At 42.1% G+C, this 24,758-nt stretch overlaps 1 protein-coding gene across 3 annotated transcripts in view; it reads left to right on the top strand.

Moving 5' to 3' along the window:
- GTPBP3 (GTP binding protein 3, mitochondrial) overlaps nt 1-24,758 on the top strand; it is a 107,716-nt gene that overhangs the window by 60,012 nt on the left and 22,946 nt on the right. For all 3 annotated transcript variants that reach the window (XM_040320510.1, XM_040320500.1, XM_040320517.1), the window contains exons 5-7: nt 11,548-11,750; nt 13,482-13,554; nt 14,072-14,215. In XM_040320510.1, the coding sequence (XP_040176444.1) occupies nt 11,548-11,750; nt 13,482-13,554; nt 14,072-14,215 (420 nt within the window). The remainder of the gene's footprint in view (nt 1-11,547; nt 11,751-13,481; nt 13,555-14,071; nt 14,216-24,758) is intronic.

A 24,758-nucleotide genomic window follows, 5' to 3' on the forward strand; every position in this document is an offset into this window, starting at 1 on the left:
TGTTCCTCACCTCTCGGCAATGATTCAAGATTTGTGAATCCTTGGCACAGTGGATCAGTCTCCTATAAGTGACCCCTCCATATCAAAGACTACCTCTTCTGGCCTGGATCATGTGGAACAAATGCCTGGAGCCCTACGTTTTAGCTGTGACTGTCTCTTTTAAGCATATAAGCTTGTATCTTGAATGGGTGTTATGTCTGCTCGGATATGTAGAGCAAATTGCCTTCAAGCCTGGCACGCCAAGGAGACCCTTAAGTAGCAGTTGGTTTACTTGACCATTAAGGATAGGTGTCTCCTTTTCTTTTCTTTTTTTATTGATCAGAAAACATTTTTATTGTGCAAAATGAAATGAGGTACAAACATTCAAAGTACAGACTCCATATGTATCAAAAAGATAATCAGGAATTCGTTTTACTCTACAAAAAAATATTTGTTTCCCTTTTACCTATAGTCCGTACCTTTCAACAACATATACTTTTTGTCTAGCAAAGAGAACAAAGAATACTAAACAAACGTAAAAGAATTTATATATATATATATATATATATATATATATATATATATATATATATATATATATATATATATATATATATATATAATGACATTTTGAGAACTTTTTGTCTGTCATAAGTCGACACTTCACCAACTTCCAACTCCTCAAAAACCTCTTCATATATAAAAGCAATCTGGTAAGAACACATTTTAACCACTTGCTTAGCTGGGCACATAAACATAAACCCCCTTCGTTCCCAGGCGAAATTTCAGCTTCCGGCACTGCGTCGCTTTAACTGACATTTGCGCGGTCGTGCGACGTGGCTCCCAAACAAAATTGACGTCCTTTTTTCCCCACAAATCGAGCTTTATTTTGGTGGTATTTGATCACCTCTGCGGTTTTTATTTTTTGCGCTATAAACAAAAAAAGAGCGACAATTTAAAAAAAATATATATTTTTTTTACTTGTTGCTATAATAAATATCCCATTTTTTTTTTTTTTTTTAAATATTTTTTTCTCAGTTAAGGCCGATACGTATTTTTCGACGTATTTTTGTAAAAAAAAAATCGCAATAAGTGACTGGTTTGCGCAAAAGTTATAGCGCCTACAAAATGGGGAACAGAATTATGATTTTCTTTTATTATTTTTTTTTTTACTAGTAATGACGGCGATCTGCGATTTTTATTGGGACTGCGATATTGCGGCGGACGTATCGGACACTTTCGACACAAATTTGGGACCATTCACATTTATACAGCGATCAGTGCTATAAAAATGCCCTAATTACTGTATAAATGTGACTGGCAGGGAAGGGGTTAACACTAGGGGGTGAGGAAGGGGTTAAATGTGTAGCCTGGGTGTGTTCTAACTGTGTGGGGGGAGGGGGGTGACTGGGGGAGGTGACCGATGCTGTGTCTCTATGTACAAGAGACACAGATCAGTCTCCTCTCCTCTAACAGCACGTGGAGCTCTGTGTTTACACACAGAGCTCCACGTCCCTGCTGTGTCACCGACGATCGCGTGTACCCGGCGGACATCGCGGCCGCCAGGTACACGCATCGGCTCCCCAGCGATGTGGCGGCACAGTGGTTACCCGCCGCGCACCCCCCAGTGGCGCACGCGGGTAATGCATTTCAAATGACGTCCAAAGACGTCCAGTTGGCAGACTTTTGTCAATAGCGCGGGTCTCAAGTGGTTAATGCAGCTCCCCCCAGTAGTATCCAGCCACACTCCTGACAGATTTTTGGGAATTTCTTAGGTGTGTTCCTATGCTAAGTGTTTTTTTCCCAAATTAATATCTTATTAACCTGTTAAATCCACTAGTGACATGTAGGGGTTTGAGGCGATAACCAAAATCTTGCTATAATTTTCCTGGCTAAATAAAGCAGCCTGACAAGTGCAACATATGTGTGAGGAGGATATAAGTCTTCTACTAAACCAGCTAGAATACAAGTAAGTGGATTTAAATCAAGTTGCCCTTAGTATATACGATTAATAGTCCTAATAACCTCTTGTCAATACCGTACCGATTTTGGACATTTCCATAGCATATGTATTAAGTTTCCCTGGTGCATTTGACATTTTGGACAAATAGGGAAATCCCTTCTACCCCACTAATGCAGCTACACTGGCGTGCGATATACGCGGTGAAAAATAAACAGGTGTGATAATTTTTTAACAGCCAATACAGACACCATTGGGCCAGCCACTGATATTTGTTCCCATTTATCACCATCTATGTCAACATCCTCTTCCCATTTTCCTGGACAGGGCAGCAAATCTGGGGCCTGACTATAGGTCAATAAACAAGCATATATGAGAAAAAAATCATTTTTTATCAGAAGTAGTAAAAATAGTATTAAGAAATTCTGATTCCTTCAGTTGCAAGGTCGAACTTCTGCCCTGCATTTTTATAGCATGGCGTAATTGCAAGTACAGATAGTGGCGATTGTGCAGTAAGGGGCACTCAATGCATAGCTGATCAAAGGATTTCAAATCCCGCCCATGTGTGGAATTTTGTGCGTCAGAATTGTCCACACACTATCGGAATTTCCGAGAACTAATTTTGTTGTCGGAAAATTTGAGAACCAGCTCTCAAATTTTTGTTGTCGGAAATTCCGACAGAAAATGTCCGATGGAGCCTACACACGGTCGGAAGCTCCCATCGAACATTTGTTGTCGGAAATTCTGAGCGTGTGTACGTGGCATAATAGTTTTTTGAAACTATCGATGCTCTCCACTGACACCACCGTCTGTGGAAGGGAATTCCACATCCTTGCCGCTCTTACAGTAAAGAACCCTCTACGCGGTTTAAAGTTAAGTGGCCACGTGTCTTATTAAACTCCCTTCCGCTGAAACGTTTTATTCCTATTGTGGAGTCACCAGTATGGTATATGTAGATTGATATCATATCCCCTCTCAAGCGTCTCTTCTCCAGAGAGAATAAATTCAGTGCTTGCAAACTTTCTTCAAAACTAATATCCTCCAGTCCCTTTATTAGCTTTGTTGCCTTTCTCTGTACTCGCTCCATTTCCAGTACATCCTTCCTGGTGCCCAGAACTAGACAGAATACTCCAGGTGAGGCCAGACCAGAGTCTTATAGAGTGGGAGAATTATCACTTTATCTCTTGAGTTAATCCCCTTTTTAATGCATGCCAATATTTTGTTTGCTTTGTTAGCAGCAGCTTGGCAGGTCCTTTTCCATCCTTAATTTCCCCAGAGGTTCTCCCCCCAGTGAGTAGATTGCATTCATATTTTTGCCACTCAAATGTATTATTTAAAAATGTTCCACATTGAACCTCATTTGCTATGTAATGGCCTACCCCATTCATTTATTCAGATCTTCTTGCAAGTTTTCTACATCCTACAGAGATTGAACTGTTTACCCCATCCTCTGGGTCCTTTATGACCAAATTAAATAGGAATAGGACAGAACTCTGGGGGACTGCACTTTCCACCCCTGACCATTCCAAGTACTCCCCATTTATCCCTACACTCTGAACTCGCCCTTGTAGCCAGTTTTTACTCCTATAGTCCATGCCAACAGACCTAACTTTGTACTGCAAACGTTTAGGGGGAACTGTGTCAAATGCTTTTGCAAAATCCAGATACACCACGTCTAAGGGCCTACCTTTATCTAGATGGCCGCTCGCCTCCTCATAGAAGGTTAATAGATTGGTTTGACAAGAATGATTCTTCATGAATCCATGCTGATTACTGCTAATGATACTGTTTTCATTATTAAAATCTTGTATATAGTCCCTTATCATCCCCTCCAAGACCTTGCATACTATTGATGCTTGGCGAACTGGTCTGTAATTCCCAGGGATGTATTTTGGTCTCTTTTTTAAATATCGGTGCTACGTTGGCTTTTCTCCAATCAGCTGGTACCATTCTAGTCAGTAGACTGTCAGTAAAAATTAGGAACAATGGTCTGGCAATTACTTGTCTGAGTTTCCTAAGGACCCTCGGGTGCAAGCCATCTAGTCCCGGTGACTTATTAATGTTGAGTTTTCCAAGTCTATTTCTTTTTTTTTTTTTTATCAGAAGACATTTTTTATTGTGCCAACAAAATGAAATACAAAATACAGGCCATCATATAGAAAGTCACAAAAAATAACAGGAGAAAACTTATACATGTGATTCATTAGTGGCACCAAAATTATAAACAAGACACATAATGACAATGACAAAGATTAGACCGTGCTGGGCAGGCAAAAACAGCCCTGCCCCCCAACACAACCACAAATGAGGCCAACGGGCCACAACTGAAACCTTGCAACCCACAGTCTGCCCACATATTCAAAACCAGTTCCCACCAGCTATCAAAATGTAACGCCTAAAATATAGCGCTTACGTACGATATGTTACTAACAAAGCCCGCTATTACCTCTAGATAGATAATGCTTCTCAAACCTGCAACAACTGAGTCAGAACCAGTCTCGGAGGTGCTAATCCCGGGGTCTCCAACCAGGGTTGCCAAATGGAATTAAATTTCCGGGCTGCATTTCTATGCTGATATGTATAGTACTCTCTTATAATAAAATTAACTTGTTCAATCCATTGTTTCTTGGTGGGAGCATGCGGGGACAACCAGAATCTAGCTATCAGTTTTCTTGCCAGGTACAGAAGTCTGGTCACTGCAATATTAACTGGATGAGGGTAAACTTCTTCATCCACTGCACCCAGTATGCATATTAGGGGATCCAAGGGGACCCTATCTTGAAAAACAGAGTAAATAACCTCAGTAACATTACCCCAGTATGCAGCTTAGGACAGCGCCACATTCGATGGATAAGCGAACCCTCCTCTCTGCAGTGTTTGGGACATAGAGAAGAATCTCTTCTCCCCCAACGGAATAGTTGAATAGGTGGTACGGTAAGCCCTATGTAACAAAAACAAGTGAGACAACCTATGAGATTGCAAAACTGATGTAAGAGGTCCAGCTTGTAAACATGTGTCCCATATTTCACCATTAATAGCTCCCAGGTCCTCCGTCCACCCCCTCCTACATGGTAAAGTTGCTGAGTCCTGTACAGTCGATAAAAGGGTAGAATAGACATGGGAAATTAGGCCTTTTTTGTCCTTCCTAAAAAATACATCTTTTATCAAGCGATGACTAGACAATTGGAGAGCAGAAATCTGACCCTGGGCCTGCAAGGCATGCCAAAGCTGCAAGTATCTATAGAATTGATGCCTAGGGAGATTGAATTCACTCTGTAAGTCCTGAAATCATTTAAGTACATTTTGGTGATATATCTGGGCAATATTATGAATACCAGCCAGTCTCCAGAGCAGGAAACCATCCAACTTAGAGACTTCCGCTAGATTGGGATTACCCCACAGAAGAGTCTCTACAGGAAAACCTGTAACGCTCAAATTAGATCTTACCATGGACCATAGTTTCCTAAGGAGAACCACGGTAGGCGCCGCCTGTGGCAGATTCAGAAACCCCACCTCCAAACACGCCAAAACCGAGGCATCCCGAGACCCCATGCGTAACAAAGTATCAATGGAGTCAGGTTCCCGTATACACCCCATTCCACATAAATGCTGTAATTGAGAAGCCAGGAAATAGAATTTTGGGCTAGGAACTGCCGCTCCTCCCTGATCCTTACTATATTGTAATGTAGAAAGCTGGATGCGGGCAATTCTTTTCTTCCAAATTAATGATCGAAACAAGGTATCTATCCGAGTGAACCATCTATGGGGTATCCACTGAGGAGAGTTGTGCATAATATATAAAAGTTGGGGGCCCCACACCATTTTGATTAGATTAATCCTACCTATAACAGATAGCGGAAGTTTAGACCAAGTGTTACAGGTCGTTTGCAATCTCTTGAAAAGAGGCAGGAGATTCTCCTCCGAATACTTCTGCGGGCTGGCCGATACCTGAACTCCCAAATACTTAAAAGATGAGACCACCTACAGGGACCCTGCAGCAACCGGCAGCGAGACAATTGGGCCATCCACAGGCAGAAGGACAGATTTGCTCCAATTTATCGAAAAGCCTGACAGCGAGCCAAAATGCTTAATCAACTCCATAGCCGCCGAAAGAGACGTGTCCACATCCCCCAAGTACAGTAATGTGTCGTCCACGTAAAGGGAGACCTTTTCCACACAGAGACCTCTATTAAAGCCAACGACCGAAGGGGACGATCTAATCATGGCCGCTAACGGTTCAAGAGCTAATGCGAACAGTAGGGGTGATAAAGGACACCCCTGCCTTGTGCCTCTAAACAAAGGAAAAGGGTCCGTTAGATCTCCATTCACACGGAGTCTACCTGTAGGGGCAGCTTACAACAAACGCACCCACCTGACAAAAGTGTCCCCCAGACCAAAGCGACCCAGGACTTCCCATAAATAGGGCCATGCGACGCTGTCAAAAGCTTTGGCAGCGTCCAATGAAAGAATCGCCCTCTGGCCCTCATTATCCGCAGGTATCTGAAGATTAAGAAAAAGGCGCCTGATGTTGAGGGCCGTCGACCGGGAAGGGATGAACCCTGACTGATCTCCGTGAACAAGTTTATGTATAACCTTAGCCTAGTAGCCAATACCCTTGCCAGTATTTTAACGTCAGTCGTCAGTAAAGAGATGGGTCTATAAGAATCCGGGGAAAGGGCATCTTTTCCAGGTTTCAATAGCAGCACTATTATAGCTTCATTCATGGACCTAGGCAGTGTACCCTTCTCAAACGCATCCACAAACACCTCCCTCAAAATAGGAATTAGTACGTCTGGGTATCGCCTATACACCTCCGCCGGCAAGCCATCCGAGCCCGGAGACTTACCAGGAGAGGAAAGCGCCAGCGCCTCCAACATCTCATCAGCCGTGAGCGGAGCATTCAATTGCTCCACGTCCGATGCCGACAGATGTGGGAGTTGACATTGGTCCAAAAAGGAGGCAATCTCTCCCGCTGTAGGTGACACTTTAGAGGAATAAACATCAGCATAAAAATCCCTGAATGTGGATAAAATATCTGCATGAGACGATACCATAGCCCCCGAAGGAGCAGTGATTGCCTCAATGTGGGCAGAGCCCCTCTGTGATCTCACCATCATATCTAGCATATGGCCGGTACCCTCCCCTTCCTCAAAGTATTTTTGTTGGAGAAAAAAACGTTTATTTTCCGCCTTAGTTAGGATTACCTGCTTAGCAATGTTTTGAGCTTCATTCCATGCTCTCAGTCTGTTCAGAGGGGGAGTCCACAAAAGCCGACTCAGCCCTCTCAACCTCCCGCAGTACAAACTGCTCCCAGGACCTCGTCCCCGTTTTGATTGAGTTGATGGATCTAATAAACTGACCCCTTAGATAAGCCTTAAGTGCATCCTAAAAAATACTAAACCCTGTAGAATGCTTGTTGACCTTAATAAAATTAACCAAGTCGGTATGAATAGGGTCAGGATCGGGAAACAGTAACAACCAGAACGGATTGAGTCTCCAACAGGTCCGCTTAGAAATTCTGGATGTCAGTATTTCAACACTTAAAGGAGAATGGTCTGAGATAGTTCTAGCCTCATATCGTGCTGAAGATACTAGACGAAGCATCTCACCATTGCCCAGGCCAAGGTCAATCCTAGAAAGGCCCCTATGCGAAGCCGAGTGACATGAATAACATTTCTCCTGTGGGTGGCTAAGCCTCCAAACATCCCTAAGCCCCAGCTCCTTCAAAAGACGAGCAAAAGGCGTCGGGCTCCCTCTCTGGGTGGCCGCCGACGCCCCAGGAGAAAATTTGTCAAGATTCGTACACAAGAAATTATTGAAATCCCCCATAATAAGGGCAGGGATACCCGGGTGACGGGATAAGAAAGTGGCCAGGGTCTTAAGGACTTCCACTGAAAAAGGGGGCGGTATATACACATTCGCTATAATACAATGCAAGTTATCCAAAATACAAAATAAAAAAATAAAACGGCCTCCCGGGTCAATGAAAGAGGAGGTAAGGACAAACGGAACATTAGTATTAATGAGTATGCTAACTCCCCTGGCATAGGATGAGAAGGTAGAGTGAAACTGGGTGCCATAAGCCTTAGAAGAGAACAGTGACACTTGACCAGGCAACATATGGGTCTCCTGCAAGTAAACCACGGTAGAACCCAGACGCTTAAGCATATGTCCCACCGCCAGGCGTTTCACTCTATCTCCCAGGCCTCTCACATTCCAACTAGTTACCATGCACCGTGTAGCCATAGTGCAAGAAAGTAAACATTTTGTTCAAACATAAAATATACAAATCGAAAAATAAAAGACCATGGCAACCTCTCCAACAAATAGTGGCTAAGAAAGCACAGCATAAAGGAGAAGAACTCCCTAGTGTTCACGTCCAGATAATGTGGGCATACCCTGTAAAAGCAAAAGTTAGGCAGACTGCAAGTATACGATCCAACGGGACCATATTCAAAATGAAAAAACAAAAAAAGAAAAAAAAAGAAAGAAAAAAAAGTTTTAAGGAACCATGCTGTCCACGAGGGACTCATCTCCAGGGGGCTAAATTCACTAGCCGACATCAAAGAACCGACAGGCAACAGGCCTCTTTCGGACTTTAACAAAATGTCTTCGATCAGTGTAGACATATCCTGTGAAAACAGCCTTCCGCCTTGGAAGGAGTTTGAAATGATCAGCCCCTCCGATCCCGCGATCAAGTAACATAGTTAAACGGAAAAAAACTTTGGCCAACATCAGTCACTCATTCCTCCGCCTTCTCCCCAGATCTTCACGCAAGGAGCGCTCCTCTCTATCCAGCCACTGCAAGGCTTGGGTGGGCTTATCAAAAAAATGGACTTCATCCCTGGCCACCACCCGCAGACAGCCAGGGTAGAGCATAGCATACTGTAACTCCAGAAAGCGTAACCGTTTCTTGACATCATTGACTTGCGCACGCTGTTTATGCACCTCCGCAGAGAAATCCGGGAACAGAGAGATTTTGGAGTTATCCATCACTAGAACGTCTCCTATAGAAGGCGCCTTAGACAAAATAGCATCTCTGTCCTTATAGTTGAGCATTTTGAATAGAAAAGCTCTAGGGGGGTTACCCGGGGGCAAAGGCCTCAGAGGAACACAGTGTGCATGCTCCACCGCAAACATAAGCGAAAAGGATTCTTTCCCAAACTTTTCCGTCAGCCACTGCTCTATGAAAGCAACCAGGTTTTTCCCCTCCATTCTCTCCGGAATACCAATAGCTCTAACATTATTCCGGCGCATCTTATTTTCGAGTTCATCGATATTTGCAGCATGTTTAGCAACCATTAATTGCTGGGCATGAGACTCCCGCTGTATAGGGGCCAGATCATCTTCCAAGGTGCTAACGCGCCCCTCAACGTCAGATGTGCGATCCCGCAGTTTCTGCATGTCTTGCCGCAAAAATGACATTTCTGCCTTTACCCCTTTAATTTCAGCAGCCAAATGAGTCACAGAGGCATTGCAAGTTGTAATTGCTCTAAATATGTCTCTGAGTGTGGGTTCAGGCCCGTCTGAGCCCGAGGCCGCAGTCACCCCCAGCACATGGGACCCAGGGGTAGTACTCACTGTGTCCCAAGGCAGCACTGGCGCAGGGGGATCCTCCAGGGGCACAGTGTCGTCTGCATCCGATTGAGAGCCACTATGAGTCTCCTCACCTTCCCTGGGGACCTCTGGCAGATCGCGGGCACCGATTGGAGAGAACAGCTTCTGTGCTGCTGCCCTATACCGCTCCTTAGCCGACTGAGAAGCCGCGCTGCCATCTTTGCTCACTTGGTCTGGTCAGCTAAACCCCCCCGGGACATCTTCCACAACACGATTGGGACCAGCGGAGGGTGGATGTAGCAGCCAGGAACGGTAAGGTACACTTCGGGACCGGAGAGGAGCCACCAGGGACCCAGTATCAGGATAAAAGAGCGGATGTTCGGCGGAGCTCACAGGGAACACGACCGCCTACATCCCCAGCTAAGCCACGCCCCCCAAGTCTATTTCTAATTATGTCTTCTGTTAGCCATGAGGGTGCTTTCTGTGATGTGTCACGAGTATAAACACTGCGGTTTTGGTTATTGAAGCCCCCCGATTCCCTTGTGAAGACTGAGAAGAATAAATTCAATACCTTCGCCATCTCCCCATCCTTTGTAACCAGATTTTCTTCCTCATTCGTTATAGGGCCAATATGGTCTGTCCTCCCTTTTTTACTGTTTATATGCTTAAAGAATTTCTAGGGATTTTTTTTGCTCTCCTCCGTTATGTGTCTTTTGTGTTCTATCTTAGCCGCCCTAATTGCACCCTTACATTTCTTGTTGCATTCTTTGTAAAGTCTGAATGCTGATGATGATCTCTCAGGCTTGTAATTTTTGAAGGCCTTCTCTTTTGCTTTTAAGCTATCCAGGACTTTTGCTTGCTCTTTTAATTTTATTTCCCAATGGGATGCACTGGCTAATGCCCTTATTTAATATGCTCTTAAAGTAAACTCATCTCTCCTCCATGTTCTCTGTTCCTAAGATTTTATCCCAATTTATATTTTCTAGCAAGGTTCATAGTTTAGGGAAGTTGGCTCTTTTGAAATTCAGTGTCTTTGTATTCCCCATATGTTTCCTGTTTGTGTGATTTATACTGAAGCTAATTGACCTGTGGTCGCTGTTTCCTAAATTGCCCCTTATTTTCACATCTGTGATCAGGTCTGTATTGTTGGCAATAGTAGATCTAGTAACGCTTTGTTCCTAGTTGGTGCGTCTACCATCTGACCCATAAAATTATCCTGCAAGACATTTAGAAACTGGCGAGCATTAGACAAATGCGTGGTTTCCTTATGCACAGTCTGTCTGGAAAATTAAAATCCCCATTATAATGACACTTCCCATCCTTGCTGCTAATCCAAATTGTGATAGGAGGACCGTCTCCTCCTCCTCTCTCAGGTTAGGGGGCCTATAGCATACTCCCAGTATTATTTTCCCCTTAGTTTCATCCCTTTTGGAGCTCTACCCATAAGGATTCCACCTCCTCCCTAGCTCCCTTAGTGATATCATCTCTCACATTCACTTGTACATTATTCTTGATATACAGGCATACCCCTCCCCCTTTTTTACTTTCTCTATCTCTGTGATAAAGGGAATACCCTTGAATGGTTGCCAGCCATGACAACTGTTGAACCAAGTCTCTGAAATTCCCACAAAATCGAAATACTGCTCGTACAACAGTATTACTTAGTTCTCCCATCTTGTCCTCCAGGCTCCTGGCATTAGTGAAAATGCCACATAGTTTAGACCAGTCGCATACTGTCCTCTTATTGGGAGTTCCGAGATTGCAAATAGGACTTGCTACTATACTTACCTCGGGTTTATGTACTTTAGTAAACCTACCACTAATGCTCCCAATACTACCCTCTGGATTATGTTCCGTGCTGACTATCTCTACCTTTGGACCCTCCTAAAGGCCTTACCTCTGGAAATGAGGCATGACGGTTAGAGGCAGGGTTATACAGAGGCTGGCTAAATGTTTTTATTTTATTTTTTTTGCTGATGACCTGACCTAATTGCCTACAAATGTCTATCTTTGTGTCCTGTGTATAAAGATCAGATTTTTTTTTCTCCTAGGACATTTAAAAACTCTCCGCCCTGCAAAGCCAGGAGAATTTACAAAGAGAGCTTTTCAAAATGGGAAGCTAGATCTAACTGAAGTAGAAGGTCTGGGGGATCTTATCCATGCAGAAACTGAAGTTCAAAGGCGACAAGCATTACGCCAGATGTCTGGAGACCTTGGACAACTATATCACAGATGGAGCAATCGATTGATTCGGGTTAGAAATAGCATGCTGTACATGTGCCTTTTTTATGATTTTACTTTTTGCTATAGTAAATATCCCCAAAAAATATATAAAAAAGAATTTCTTCCACAGTTTAGGCCGATATGTATTCTACATATTTTTGGTAAAAAAAATTGCAATAAGTGTATATCGTTTGGTTTGCGCAAAAGTTATAGAGTCTGCAAAATAGGGAAATGATTTATGCCATTTTGTATTATTATTTTTTTTTTTTCTACTAGTAAAGGCAGAGATCTGTAATTTTTATCATGACTGCGAAATTGCGAAGGACAGATCGGACACCTTTGACACACGATCTGAGCTAAAAATAGCCACTGATTACTGTATAAATGTCACTGGCAGGAAGGGGTTAAACAGTTGGCGGTCAAGGGGTTAAATGTGTTCCCTCAGCATGTTCTAACTGTAGTGGGGATGGGCTACCTAGGAAAAGACAGAGATCACTGCTTCCGATCACAGGGAGCAGTAGATACCTTACATGTTGCTAGGCAGAACAGGTAAATGCCTTGTTTACTTAGGCATCTTCCTGTTCTGTCTCTCCTCACCGCAATCGCGGGCCTCCGGCAAACATCGTGTTTGTGGGACCTGCAGGCACGCTCCAGGCAGGGATTTTAAAGGGACGTACGGATACGCCATTTTGCCTGCCCGTGCCATTCTGGCAACGTAAATAGGCGCGCGGCGGTTGGCATGTAGCTAAAGTGAATTTATTATGTATGTTTAGTAATATTATTGGAACATTTGCCTAAAAGCAATTTTGACAAAGCTTTCACTTTTTGCTTTCTTAAGCCAGCTATAAATATATATATATATATATATATATATATATATATATATATATATATATATATATATATATATTTTTTTTTTAAGCCAGGGAGCTGATTTTTTTCGATCCCTCCATTCACACACTGGTGGATAGAGGAATCATCCCTGCTGAAACGTTGTATTCTGACATCCGGAACTGTGAATGCCATCAAGTCAACTCGTTTCGTTCAAAAGCCCTTAAAAATTGTCTGGACCTGCTATTTATATAGAATGTGAGACATAATAAACAGGCTTCATTAGAATAATTTTTCCCAACTGAAAAAACACATTTAGCCCTTGTTTACATTGAACGCGGCCTTGAAATTGTGTGACTTCATCTGAACTCATGATTTCAGTTCGACTTTGGGGGCGACTTGAAAGACATCTGTGCGGGCTCATGCATAGATATCTATTGAAGTCGTCAACAAAAGTAGTGCAGGAACGCCTTTTGGAAATTTGGTGCAGCGCGGCAAAGTCAGCGTCGCACCGATTGGGAGGATGCCATTGCTTGCAAAAGGCTGCGATTTGTCAAGTGGTTTGACCTGTCAAATCGCATTGATGTGAACGAGGGCTTATAGTTAGAACTTTGTTTCTTTGAAGAAAGAAATTTCATCCTGTTTCTTCAAATTTTTAGCTAAAAGCAAACCTCGATGTAACCCCAGTACCATTAGAAAAATCAAATACTTGGAAAATGATATAATTTTTTTTTTTTAACAAAATTCTACTAGTATATGGCCTAACTAAGTCCTACTGTGGGCTGACAACACACAATACTTCTGCGGACTGAGTTTTGTCAGCCCTGCCTAGTTTTCTCTTGAAAAATTACTCAGACCGTTTGTCTTGCCATCCCAAAGTTTGCTGTTTTTTTGCTGAATTTTTTATTTATTTTTTTCCTTTCTCAATCAGGCATTGGCTCATGTTGAAGCCTTTATAGATTTTAGTGAAGATGACCATATTGAAGAAGGTGTTCTGTCCGCAGGTATCCACAAGAATTCGGTTTGTTATTGTAGCATATTGTGCATGGATGTTAACATGTATGTTAATATTACCGTATTTAGCAGCAGGGAGTACAATAGCATATGACCCAAATAGTACATGACACATTTTACATGTAACCTCACATTTATTTCAAAGGATTTTCTAACAGACACACAGATAAAATACAGGAATATAAAGTATATTTATTAAGATTTCTTAATTTAAACATCCGTGCAGTCCAACACATTATCCTTTATGATTAAAACATTGTAATTGCTTAAATGCTAATCCTAGGCCTTGCAAAGTCTTAACTGTAAACTATGGGCTCTCTGTGAATTTGCTTTACTGACATTTAGTATTAATGTCATTCATTTATAAAGTGCCACCATTATATGTAGTGCTATTCCTTAAGCAATAAAGCAATGCGGATTACAAGCTGCAAACAGAAATTACAAACACCAAAAAAGGGGTAGGGTCTGTTTTAGAAAACTTTTGATCTAACTAATTTGAATTGGCAGTTGATGAAGAAGTAGAAAAGCTTCAGAAAGAGCTGGAGGAGCATCTCAAGGACAACCGCCGAGGAGAGAGACTGAGAGATGGGGTGCAGGTGGTTCTAGCAGGAGCTACTAATGCAGGGAAAAGTAGCCTGCTTAATTTAATAAGTAAGTACCTGCTTCTTCTTCTTTCTTTTTTTCCTTTTTTGTGGTTATAATATTTGGAATGAAAACAAACCTGTGCTCTTTAAATGTCAGGTATTTTTCACAGGTAAAGCTTCAGCACTTATTTTATGGTGCTGATGCTTGCCTGTTCCTTCCTGCCTCCTGCACATTCTTATTGGAATCCTAGTGATAAGCCAATAGGAATGAAGGTGAGACTTGTGTCTGGTTTAGCAAAGGGGTACATTTTCGGTTATCAGATACATTTTCCCTTGGCTTAATAAATGTGGTGAAAATTCACTTTGCAAATAATACCCAATTATATGCAAGAAAGAAAATGAAGGAACTCAGCAGAGCTACACCTCGTTCACTAAACGAAGGAAAAATTTGCTTGCAAAGTAAACAGCTTATTTGTCTTTAGTAAATCAGCTGTATCTGTAGACTTTGTGCATGCAACTTTAGATTCCTACACTTTCTATCTGTAGAAATTGTTTAGTTTATTTTTGTCTAATGACAAAGTTTTTAAAATCTAAACATTTTGGTCTTTAGTAAAAAGATGTTTTAATTTGCTGAAATTGGATTATCCCTAATGTATTGTAGCAGATTCCACAAGGTGGTCCGACATCTGTACCACCTGGATGTAATGTTATCATGCCCAAAATTGTAGGTCTCAGACCAATCCTCCTCCAAAAACTGCTTTTCTAGAATCCAATCCCAGGCTAGCTCAAAGGGTGGCCTCTCTTTGTAAGTCATCTCTGTCAGGATAGCATATAAATCCAAAATTGCTCAAAGGTCTGCTGCTGGAGAAGTACATGAATGTTCAAAATTCTTTTACCACAATGAAACCCTTGCCCAGCCATCATTTTTCTGTAGTCCGGGTAGGGGTTTCATTGTTCTGACATTTGACGTCCTTCAGAACAAGCCGCTTGTGCATGCCCCCTGGGGCGCGCAGCACAGCGATCGATGGTATGGCATGTTCCTTGGACACACCGCATCTCCCATCACATTAAAGAGCCTATGATGTAGGCTCTTTACCATGTACCACCTCATCAGTGCCTATCAATGCAGTCTATCAGTGCCCGTTAGTGTAGCCTCATCAGCGCACATCAGTGAAAGAGTAAAATTACTTATTTACAGAATTTTACAACTGAAACAAAGAAAAACTTGTTTTCTTTCAAAATGTGCGGTTTGATTTGTTTAGCAAACAATAAAAAAGCCAGTGGGGATTTATATACCATACATACCATTGCATGAAAGTTGGAAATTGGCCTTAGGAAGGAGGGGGTAAAAATGCCCTTTATTGAAGTGGTTATGCAGCAATTTAGCAATGTCTATTTGGATAGAGACCTAATGTAGTTGGGTAGTTGTTTTCCTGGTAGCAGTCTGTTATGGTGGTTGGAAACTGAGATGTAAAATGAGGCCACAGTGCATTTCAGTCTGGCTGAAGGGCGTGGAATACTGCAAATAAATAATTCCATCTGTATTCAGGAAGGTGGCCAGAGACATACTGGGTGGAAACTGAGAGTTAAAACATATGAGAGTAAATGGACTGGGTCTTGAGGACAGCTCTAAGGCCTCATACACACGATAGATTAACCAGAGGACAACGGTCCAAACCGATCGTGTGTGGGCCCCATAGGTTATTTAACCATAGATTAAAAAAAAGCCAACTTGCTTTAAATTTAACCTATGGATTCCTAACCGATGGGAAAAAAACGATCGTTGGTAGGCACAACCATCGGTTAAAAATCCACGCATGCTCAGAATCAAGTCGACGCATGCTTGGAAGCATTGAACTTCGGTTTTTTCAGCACGTCGTTGTGTTTTACGTCACCGCGTTCTGACACGATCGTTTTTTAAACTGATGGTGTGTAGGCACGACGGACCATCAGTCAGCTTCATCGGTTAACCTATGACAACGGTCCTTCAGACCATTCTCATTGGATGGACTGATCGTGTGTACGAGGCTTTAGAATGGCAGAATGAAACCCCTTAGTTGTAACGGGGGATAAGTAGTATAGGTGGGAGAGAATTGTCCTACTGAGTCTAAGGCAAGGATAAATTCAAAAAGTCAGATTTCTAGATATTTTTCTTGAAGTTGCTAAGTGCCCCAAGCATTCTTATGCTGCTAGAATTCGTTAATAGATAGGAAAGAATATCATACATTTTACATTCTTCAGTTAGTTTCTGGTTTCCAGGCCTAGGCAAATTATGTCATGCATCCCAGGAGTTTTCAGGAGGGGATGAGGGGTTTTCTCAGCTAAGCACACCCTCCAGCATGCCTGAGCTAAGGGAAGATAGATTCCAGCAAATACCATAAATGCTATGTGAATTATTTGCCTTTACTTAAGGTGGCCACAGCCAGAAATGGGAGGGGGTGTTTTCCAAAGTGACTTCTCGGCAAGATAAAGCATGGAGACATGAATGGATTGGGGCTGGGGGTTGCTTTGAATATTTAAATTAATTAAATAGAGTTTTTAGTTTGTTTTGTCAGATGTAGTTCTGCTTTAAGAAGAACACCGATAAAGAGAAAAAATACTGCAGGGGAACGTATACTGTTTGCAGGACAGGGGAAGGTGGATCAGAGTTTGAATTAAAGGGAGAAAATCCCTGCACTAGATAACAGATGAAGTCTCAACAGATATCAACAATAAGATCTGAAAGTGGTAGAATCATATAAAGGGCCATATTTGCTCTTGCCCAGCCTGTAGCAATTGGTTAAAAGACTGATGTGCTTTTGTCAAAGCAGCAGAGGTACAGCTTGTTTTCAAACTTGCCTTTTGCAGATGCAGCACAGAGCTCCAAGGTTAATGAGCTTAATTAGACTGGTCTCCATTTGTATGCACACTTTTCTGTTCATTTGAGATCTGTTGACCTAGCTGTATCAGTAATTATCACAGCCAGTCCAGGCATGTATAATGCAATGATTCCTTGCTGCTTTCAGTGATGCAGTTTATGAAACACACTGGCATCTACATGCAGTACGACATTTTGTAGAAATAGATCTGGCTCTAAAAAAATAATAAAAAAATCCTCATATCTTAGGAGAGGTTGTATAATAGCTAAGCAATATTTGCCATTATTATTATATTATATTATACATGATTTATATAGCGCCAACAGTTTGTGCAACGCTTTACAAAATGAAGGCAGACAGTACAGTTACAATACAATTTGGTACAAGAGGAATCAGAGGGCCCTGCCCATTAGAGCTTACAGTTCCATGTTTAACAGTAACACATCTAAGCATGATCTCCTGGTCAATCCCTAACAACTGACCAGTGTTTTGCTAATTTCTTAGCCATTCTGTGAAGAAAATGGTATAGCTATTTTTTAAACTTACACAGTAAATTTACACTATAGCCAGAATATAGTGTAGAAGGAAAGGTAAAACGCCTTCCTTTACTCGTGCTCTCATGCCAGGAGATGGAACACCTAGTACTTTAGAGTATTAGTGAACAAATGGCTCTTCCCTTTCCTATGTTAAAGCACTAGTGATTGGCCCAGCCTGGTCACATGGTAGTAGTTCCCTGCCCAACATGTCCCAGCATGGCAGGATAATCAGCACTGGTTGCCCTGGATTGTATAGGGCAGTCCAAGGACAGCTGGCATCTTTAGAGACACTACAAGTCCCAGCATAGCAGGATCTATCACCACAGGTTGCTCTGGATAGGCACTACAAGTACCAGCAATGCAGAACCTCCACAGGTTGATTTGGGTTGCTTTGGGTTGTACAGGGACAGCTTGCAGTTCTGGAGACACTAGGTAACAAGGGAAGTATTAGTCTTGGAATGCATAGCCCACTGTTTGTATTGTCTGTGACATTATCTGACGGTTTCACTGCTCTGTATTGTCGCAAATCATTTGGAACGCATCGCGCATGTGCAGTGCGAAATTTCTCGGCGGAATGTCACTTCCGTAGCAAGATGAAATGGTTAGCTGTATGTGATGAAACACTGTCACATTCGGTCGTGAATGAAAAAAATGGCGAGTACTAGAAAAATAGTATTGGTACTTGTACTCGGCCTTAAAAAAGTGGTATCGAGACAACCCTAAAACATAGTCAACACTTTAAAAGCCTTTACAGGCTTTAGAGTTATACAGGAGGTCTTGTGCTAGAATCATTGCTCTCGCTCTGACCTTTGCAACAATAATTCATGTGTGGTGCGATAAATTTTTTTGCTATTACAAGGAATGAACGACATTCCTTGTGATAGCATGGGCAGTGATATTTCAACATCAGAGCCACACTTTACAGCATGATTGAAATTATGGTACAGCACACAAGATGGCACTGTTAACTCAGAAACACCATTCATAGCTTATGCATACAACACATGTAGAACAAAAGTATCATCCCAAACGAGATCAGGATGGTTTTGAAACAAAATAATTACACATAAATAACTGAGTCTCATAAAAAAAGGTAGATTCTGGAAGGATCACAACTCATTACGTAAATAAGGGGGGCAATGTACATATAAGGAAGCAAAACTAGCAGAATAAGTGTCCAGGTGTGAGAGAAAGGAAAGGAGACACTCCATCATGACTATGGTGTGGAGGTAGTTGGCGCCACCTTCAGCCCACAGTACAAACTCCTAGGAATACCAAAACATGGACCAGGAGGTTCACGTTATGGAGAACTGATGCTCTTTATCGTTTTCCTGGGCTATCAGACGTTCCAAGTCTCATATGCGGTCTACTTCAATATCCCACTCCCCTAGGGAGGGCAAATCTGATTTTCAGTGTCGGGGGATCACTGTCCATGCCACAGCAAGGAAGTGACGGAATACATCTTTTTGATTTGATTTTAGAGGGCCAGGAATCATGGAGAGGAGGCCTATCTCCGGTGATGGTTGGATAGTCGCCATCACCCTGCAGTATAAGTCACAAATCGATTGCCATAATTTTTTGACAGGAGGGCAGTCCCACCATATGTGAAGCAAGGTACAACTTGAACCCAAATGTCTCCAGCAAGCATCGGACAGGGAGGGATCGAAGTGGCTTATATTTGCAGGGCATCTGTACAATCTTGTAACTAGTTTAAACCCTTTCTCTTGAGTTGAGGTTGCTAAAGAGCTTGTGCATCAAAATTAAGCATTTTTGCCAGTCTATACATGAAGTAGAATGTCGTAGCTCTGATTTCCAAGTCTGTGTGTACAATGGAAGGTCTGGAGAAGAGATGTTGTGTAGGCGAGAATAAAGCTGGGAGACTACATGAGTCGTATGGTCAGTCTGTAGAGGTAGATTGTCAAATCCCGATGGTTCGGATAGGGTATCAGACAGAGAAGGAAGACTGTGAATGTACGATAGGACTTGTCTTTGAAGCCAGTGGGTCGGAGATTGGGGTAGCGAGTTGGGAGGGGAGTTTGTCATCAGGGAGGTATCAGCATTGAGGACTTGTGCATTTGTCTTTATGCCAAAGTCCAAATTCCAACTTGCCCTCTGCAGGCCGGAATGCAGGGGATCCAAAGAAGGGAGTCATGGGTCCCAAATGTTTGGAAACTGGTCTAGTCATGTTCATCCGATCCCAGATTTGGATTGTTTGATGGGTAAGGTCCGCCAAAAGGGACATATCCTTACGACACTCTGCAGAGGTCCATGGTAAAGCACAGAGCTTAATCAAGTTTAAGTGGTTCTCTAATTGGACCCAGAGTTTAGAGGTAGCATGATGAAACCAGTCTACAATACGCATGAGTACCGCTGCCTTGTGGCACAAATAAACATCTGGGGCTCCAGCCACCCCTGTTTTCTGGAAAGAAAAGGATTCATGTTATCCTGGGACGAGCCGCTGCCCATATGAAACTTCAGAACAGCTGACGAAGCTTCTTAAAATATGAGGTCTTTATGTAGATAGGGAGGGTTTGGAATAGATATAAAAATCGGGGGAGAACATTTTTCAGAGCGTTCACCCTACCCAACCATGAAAGCCACTTATTCACATATGAGGATAAATCCGCCTAGGATTAAAGGAGAAGGGGAATGAAATTTGCACAGAAAATCTGGGATGCTTCTATTGGGATGGTAATTCCTAGATATCGAATGGACTTGGAGCCTGTCTTGAAAGGGAAGGAGGTCGACATTTTAGTAAGGTCGCCCCTGACAATGAGATATTGAGAATTTCTGACTTGCTGTGGTTTACTTGAAAGGGGTTGTAAAGGTTCATCTTTTATTTTTTAAATTAGTTCCTTTAAGCTAGTGCATTGTTGGTTCACTTACCTTATCTTTCGATTTCCCTTCTAAATGTTTTTTTTCTTTGTTTGAATTTCTCACTTCCTGTTTCTCCTCAGTAAGCTTTCCACCATCATCCGAGCGGTGGAAAGTCATTTAGAACAGCTTACTGAACACCTTACTGAGGAGGAACAGGAAGTGAGAAATTCAGACAAAGAAAACAAAGAAAAAAAACAGTTAGAAGGGAAATGGAAGGAAAAGGTAAGTGAACCAACAATGCACTAGCTTAAAGGAACCAATTTAGAAAATAAAAAAACAAACCTTTACAACCCCTTTAAAGTTGCTCATTTCCCCGAATTCCTTAAACTCCTGTAAAATTACGGGCAAGGATAAGCTTGTCACAAACATTAGCAGGTCATCTGCAAATAGGGCAAGTTTAGAATGAATAGGGCCTATCACAATACCTGTAATAGCGTTGGTGCGTAGGGCGACAGCTAAATGTTCCATGAGGAGGGGAGAGAGGGGACATCCTTGCCTCGTCGTCTGGATATGGAATGTGGGGGATTATGAACCATTTGATTAAATTCTGGCTGACAGTGAGGAATAGAGGGACAGAGATCATTTTAAGACTCGGTCCTATCTGTTGCAAAGACAGTCTAAAAAATTGCCATTAAACCCGGTCGACTTCTTTTTCAGCATCAACCGTCAGAAGACAGAGGGAGATATCATTTGTGCGGGCTAAAAAAAGGGTTTTCTGGGTATTATCCCAGGGTTCAAGTCCACTCACAAATCCCACCAGGTCCAAATGAATCAAATCGGGCAATAAGGGCTGCAATCTATTAGCCAACACCTTAGCAAACACTTTCAGATCGACTCCTATCAGGGAGATAGGTCAATAATTTGCACTCATGCCACATACACATGATAGGAATTTCCAACAAGAAATGTTCGATGTGAGCTTTTGGTCGGAAATTCCGACCGTGTGTAGGCCCCATTGGATATTTTCTGTCGGAATTTTCAACAGCAAAAATTTGAGAGCTGGTTCTCAAATTTTTCGACAGCAAAAGCTCTTGTCGGAAATTCCGATCGTCTGTATGCAATTCCGACACAAAAATCCTACGCATGCTTGTAATCATTGATCTTAATTTTTCTCGGCTCATCGTAGTGTTGTACGTCACCGCCTTCTTGACGTTTGGAATTTCCGACAACATTTGTGTGACCGTGTGTATGAAACATAAGTTTGAGCCAAAATTCAGTCGAAAAAAAAATCCACGGTTTTGTTGTCGGATTGTGTGTACGCGGCAAAACAGTGAGGTCTCTGTCAGGTTTTGGAATGGGGGAAATATGAGCCTCAAGTGTTTGTGGTTGGAATACTGAACCTTCTGACAGGGAGTTAAACACTTTAGTTAAAAAGGGTGTAAGGAGGGCAGCAAAAGATTTGTAAGGGGTGAAGCCATCCGGACCTGGGCTCTTACCAAACGGGGTGACTGCTATGGCTGCGAGGACCTCGTCTACAGTAATGGTCTCTTCCAGATAACTAATATCATCCTCATTCAATATGGGTAATGCTGTCCTCACAATATAAGATGCCTTACTCTCCAACTTCTGAGATGGAGCTAGAAATGTCAGTAGCAGGGATATTGTATAAAGACTGATAGAAATCCGTGAACGTCTGAGCTATCTGGGAAACAGAGTTACCCGACTCGTGCCTGACGTGGGAAATGAACGTCAATGTAGTTTTTGGGTCCAGGGAGCGAGCCAATGATCTACTGCATTTGTCTCAATTTATACTGATGTAGAGCAAGTTTATCAGCATACAAACGTGTGGACACCCCATAGAAGTCACTAAGTTGTGATTGGGCTAAAGAGACCTCAGTGAGAGTTTCCACGGTAGGAGAGCACTTGTGCTCAGTTTCCAAAGTCCTGAGCTTTTAAATTGCAGCCACTATGGCAGCTGAGCATTCCTTCTTCAAATGGACCCCAATTTGAATAAAGGTGCCTCACAAGACATCCTTTAGAGCCTCCCATTGAATGGGCTGGGGGGTAATATCCGCTGTGTGGTCAGTGAAAAAGTGAGATATAGTTTCTGAGACCTGTGTAACACAGTCTTCATGAGTAGTGAGTCGTTTAAACGCCAAGTCCACTCCAGTCCAAACAACTATGATCCATTAGAAAGTAGTCTATGTGACTGTAAGACTGATGGGTATGGGAAAAATGAGTAAAGCAAAGACAACGAAGATCGTGAAGTCGAAGAGTCCAAGAGTGGGTCTAATGGGGCATTGAAGTCACCACCTAAGATTTGTGAAGTGGAAGAAAAATTATCAATGGTTTTCAAATTTGTTTACAAATAAATATGTGAAAAGTGTGGCGTGCATTTGCATTCACCCCCCCCCCCCTCCCTCCCTTTAAAGGGTCACTAAAATAAAAAATTTTTTTGCTGAAATGACTGTTTACAGGGTATAGAGACATAATAGTTAACTGATTCCTTTTAAAAATGATTAAAAATAGATAAAAACCAATCATATAATGTACCTGCAGTTTAGTTTCATTTGAAACGTTTGACCTCTGTAAGAGGCAAAGAGCCAATAGAGGGCAGTGATGCTTTGTAAAACGAAACTGGATTGGTGCTGACACACAGTAATCACACCTCCTTGATTAGTCACCACAGTGAGAAATCTCCCAGTACTGTGGTGATCAGGAAACAGACAACCAGGAAGTGTACGGAACTGAGAGGAATTACAGCAACATCAAAGCAAAAACTAACAATGAGGACATGAAACCAGGACTGCAGTAAGGTAAAGGAAGCTATTTAGCTAAAAAAAATAAAAATTCCTTTAGTGACCCTTTAATACTTGTGTAGAACCACCTTTCGCTACGATTACAGCTGCAAGTCTTTTTGGGTATGTCTCTACCAGCTTTGCACAGCTAGAGAATATATATTTTGCGCAGTCGTCTTTGCAAAATAGGATTGGGATTGGATGGAGAGCATCTGTGAACAGCAATTTTCAAGTCTTGCCACATATTCTCAATTGGATTTAGGTCTGGACTTTGACTGGACCATTCTAACACATGAATATGCTTTGATCTAAACCATTCCATTGTAGCTCTGGCTGTATGTTTAGGGTCAGTGTCCTGCTAGAAGGTGAACCACCACACCAGTCTCAAATCCTTTGCAGACTCTAACAAGTTTTCTTCTAAGGTTGCCCTGCATTTGGCTCCATCCATCTTCCCATCAACTCTGACTTGCTTCCCTGTCCCTGCTGAAGAAAAGCATCCCCACAACATGATGCTGCCACCACCATGTTTCACAGGGTGATGTGCAGTGTTAGTTTTCTGCCAGTCATAGCGTTTTGCTTTTAGGCCAAAAAGTTTAATTTGTTGTCTTCCATATGTTTGCTGTGTTCCCAACATGGCTTCTCGCAAACTGCAAACGCTAATTTTTATGGCTTTGTTTCAACAATGGCTTTCTTCTTGCCACTCATCCATAAAGGCCAGATTTGTGGAGTGCATGACTAAGAGTTGTCCTGTGGACAGATTCTCCCACCTGAGCTGTGGATCTCTGAAGCTACTCCAGAGCTACCATGCTTCTCTGATTAATACTCTCCTTTGCCGGCCTGTCATTTTAGGTGGACGACCATGTCTTGGTAGGTTTGCAGTTGTGCCATACACTTTCCATTTTCGGATGATGGATTGAACAGTGCTCTGTGAGATTTTCAAAACTTTGGATATTTTTTTATAACCTAACCCTGCTTTAAACATCTTCACAACTTTTTATTCCTGACCCATCTGGTGTGTTACTCGACCTTCATGATGCTGTTTGTTCACTAAGACTCTCTAACAAACCTCTGAGGGCTTCACAGAACAGCTGTATTTATATTGAGATTCTGAGAATTTTAGTTAGGGGTATCAGAGTAAAGGGGGCTGCATGCCACACTTTTCAAATATTTATTTGTAAAATTATTAAAATTTATAATTTTTCTTCCTTTTCACAATTCTGTGCCACTTTGTGTTGGTCTATCACATAAACTACCAATAAAATACATTTATGTGTTTGGTTGTAACATGACAAAAAATGTGAAATGTTACAAGAGGTATGAATACTTTTTTAAGGCACTGTAGATTCTACCAGCAGTGGGTCAAAGCTTGCTGTCACTAACGTCACAGAGTTGGTCCAGTCTACGCAGGGATCCCAACAATAATTTCAGGATCCACCCAGATTCCTGACTGGCAGCTGGCTCAACCTCTCGCCACACATTTTATACTTACATTCTGTATCTTTATTAATCAAGATCATTAATGGAAAAAATACAATATGTAAAATTTTACTAGTGAAACCTCCTCCCTTGGCAATAACTACAACTGCATTCTCACTGTATCT

Source organism: Rana temporaria, chromosome 1 (assembly GCF_905171775.1).
Source record: "Rana temporaria chromosome 1, aRanTem1.1, whole genome shotgun sequence".
NCBI lineage: Eukaryota > Metazoa > Chordata > Amphibia > Anura > Ranidae > Rana > Rana temporaria.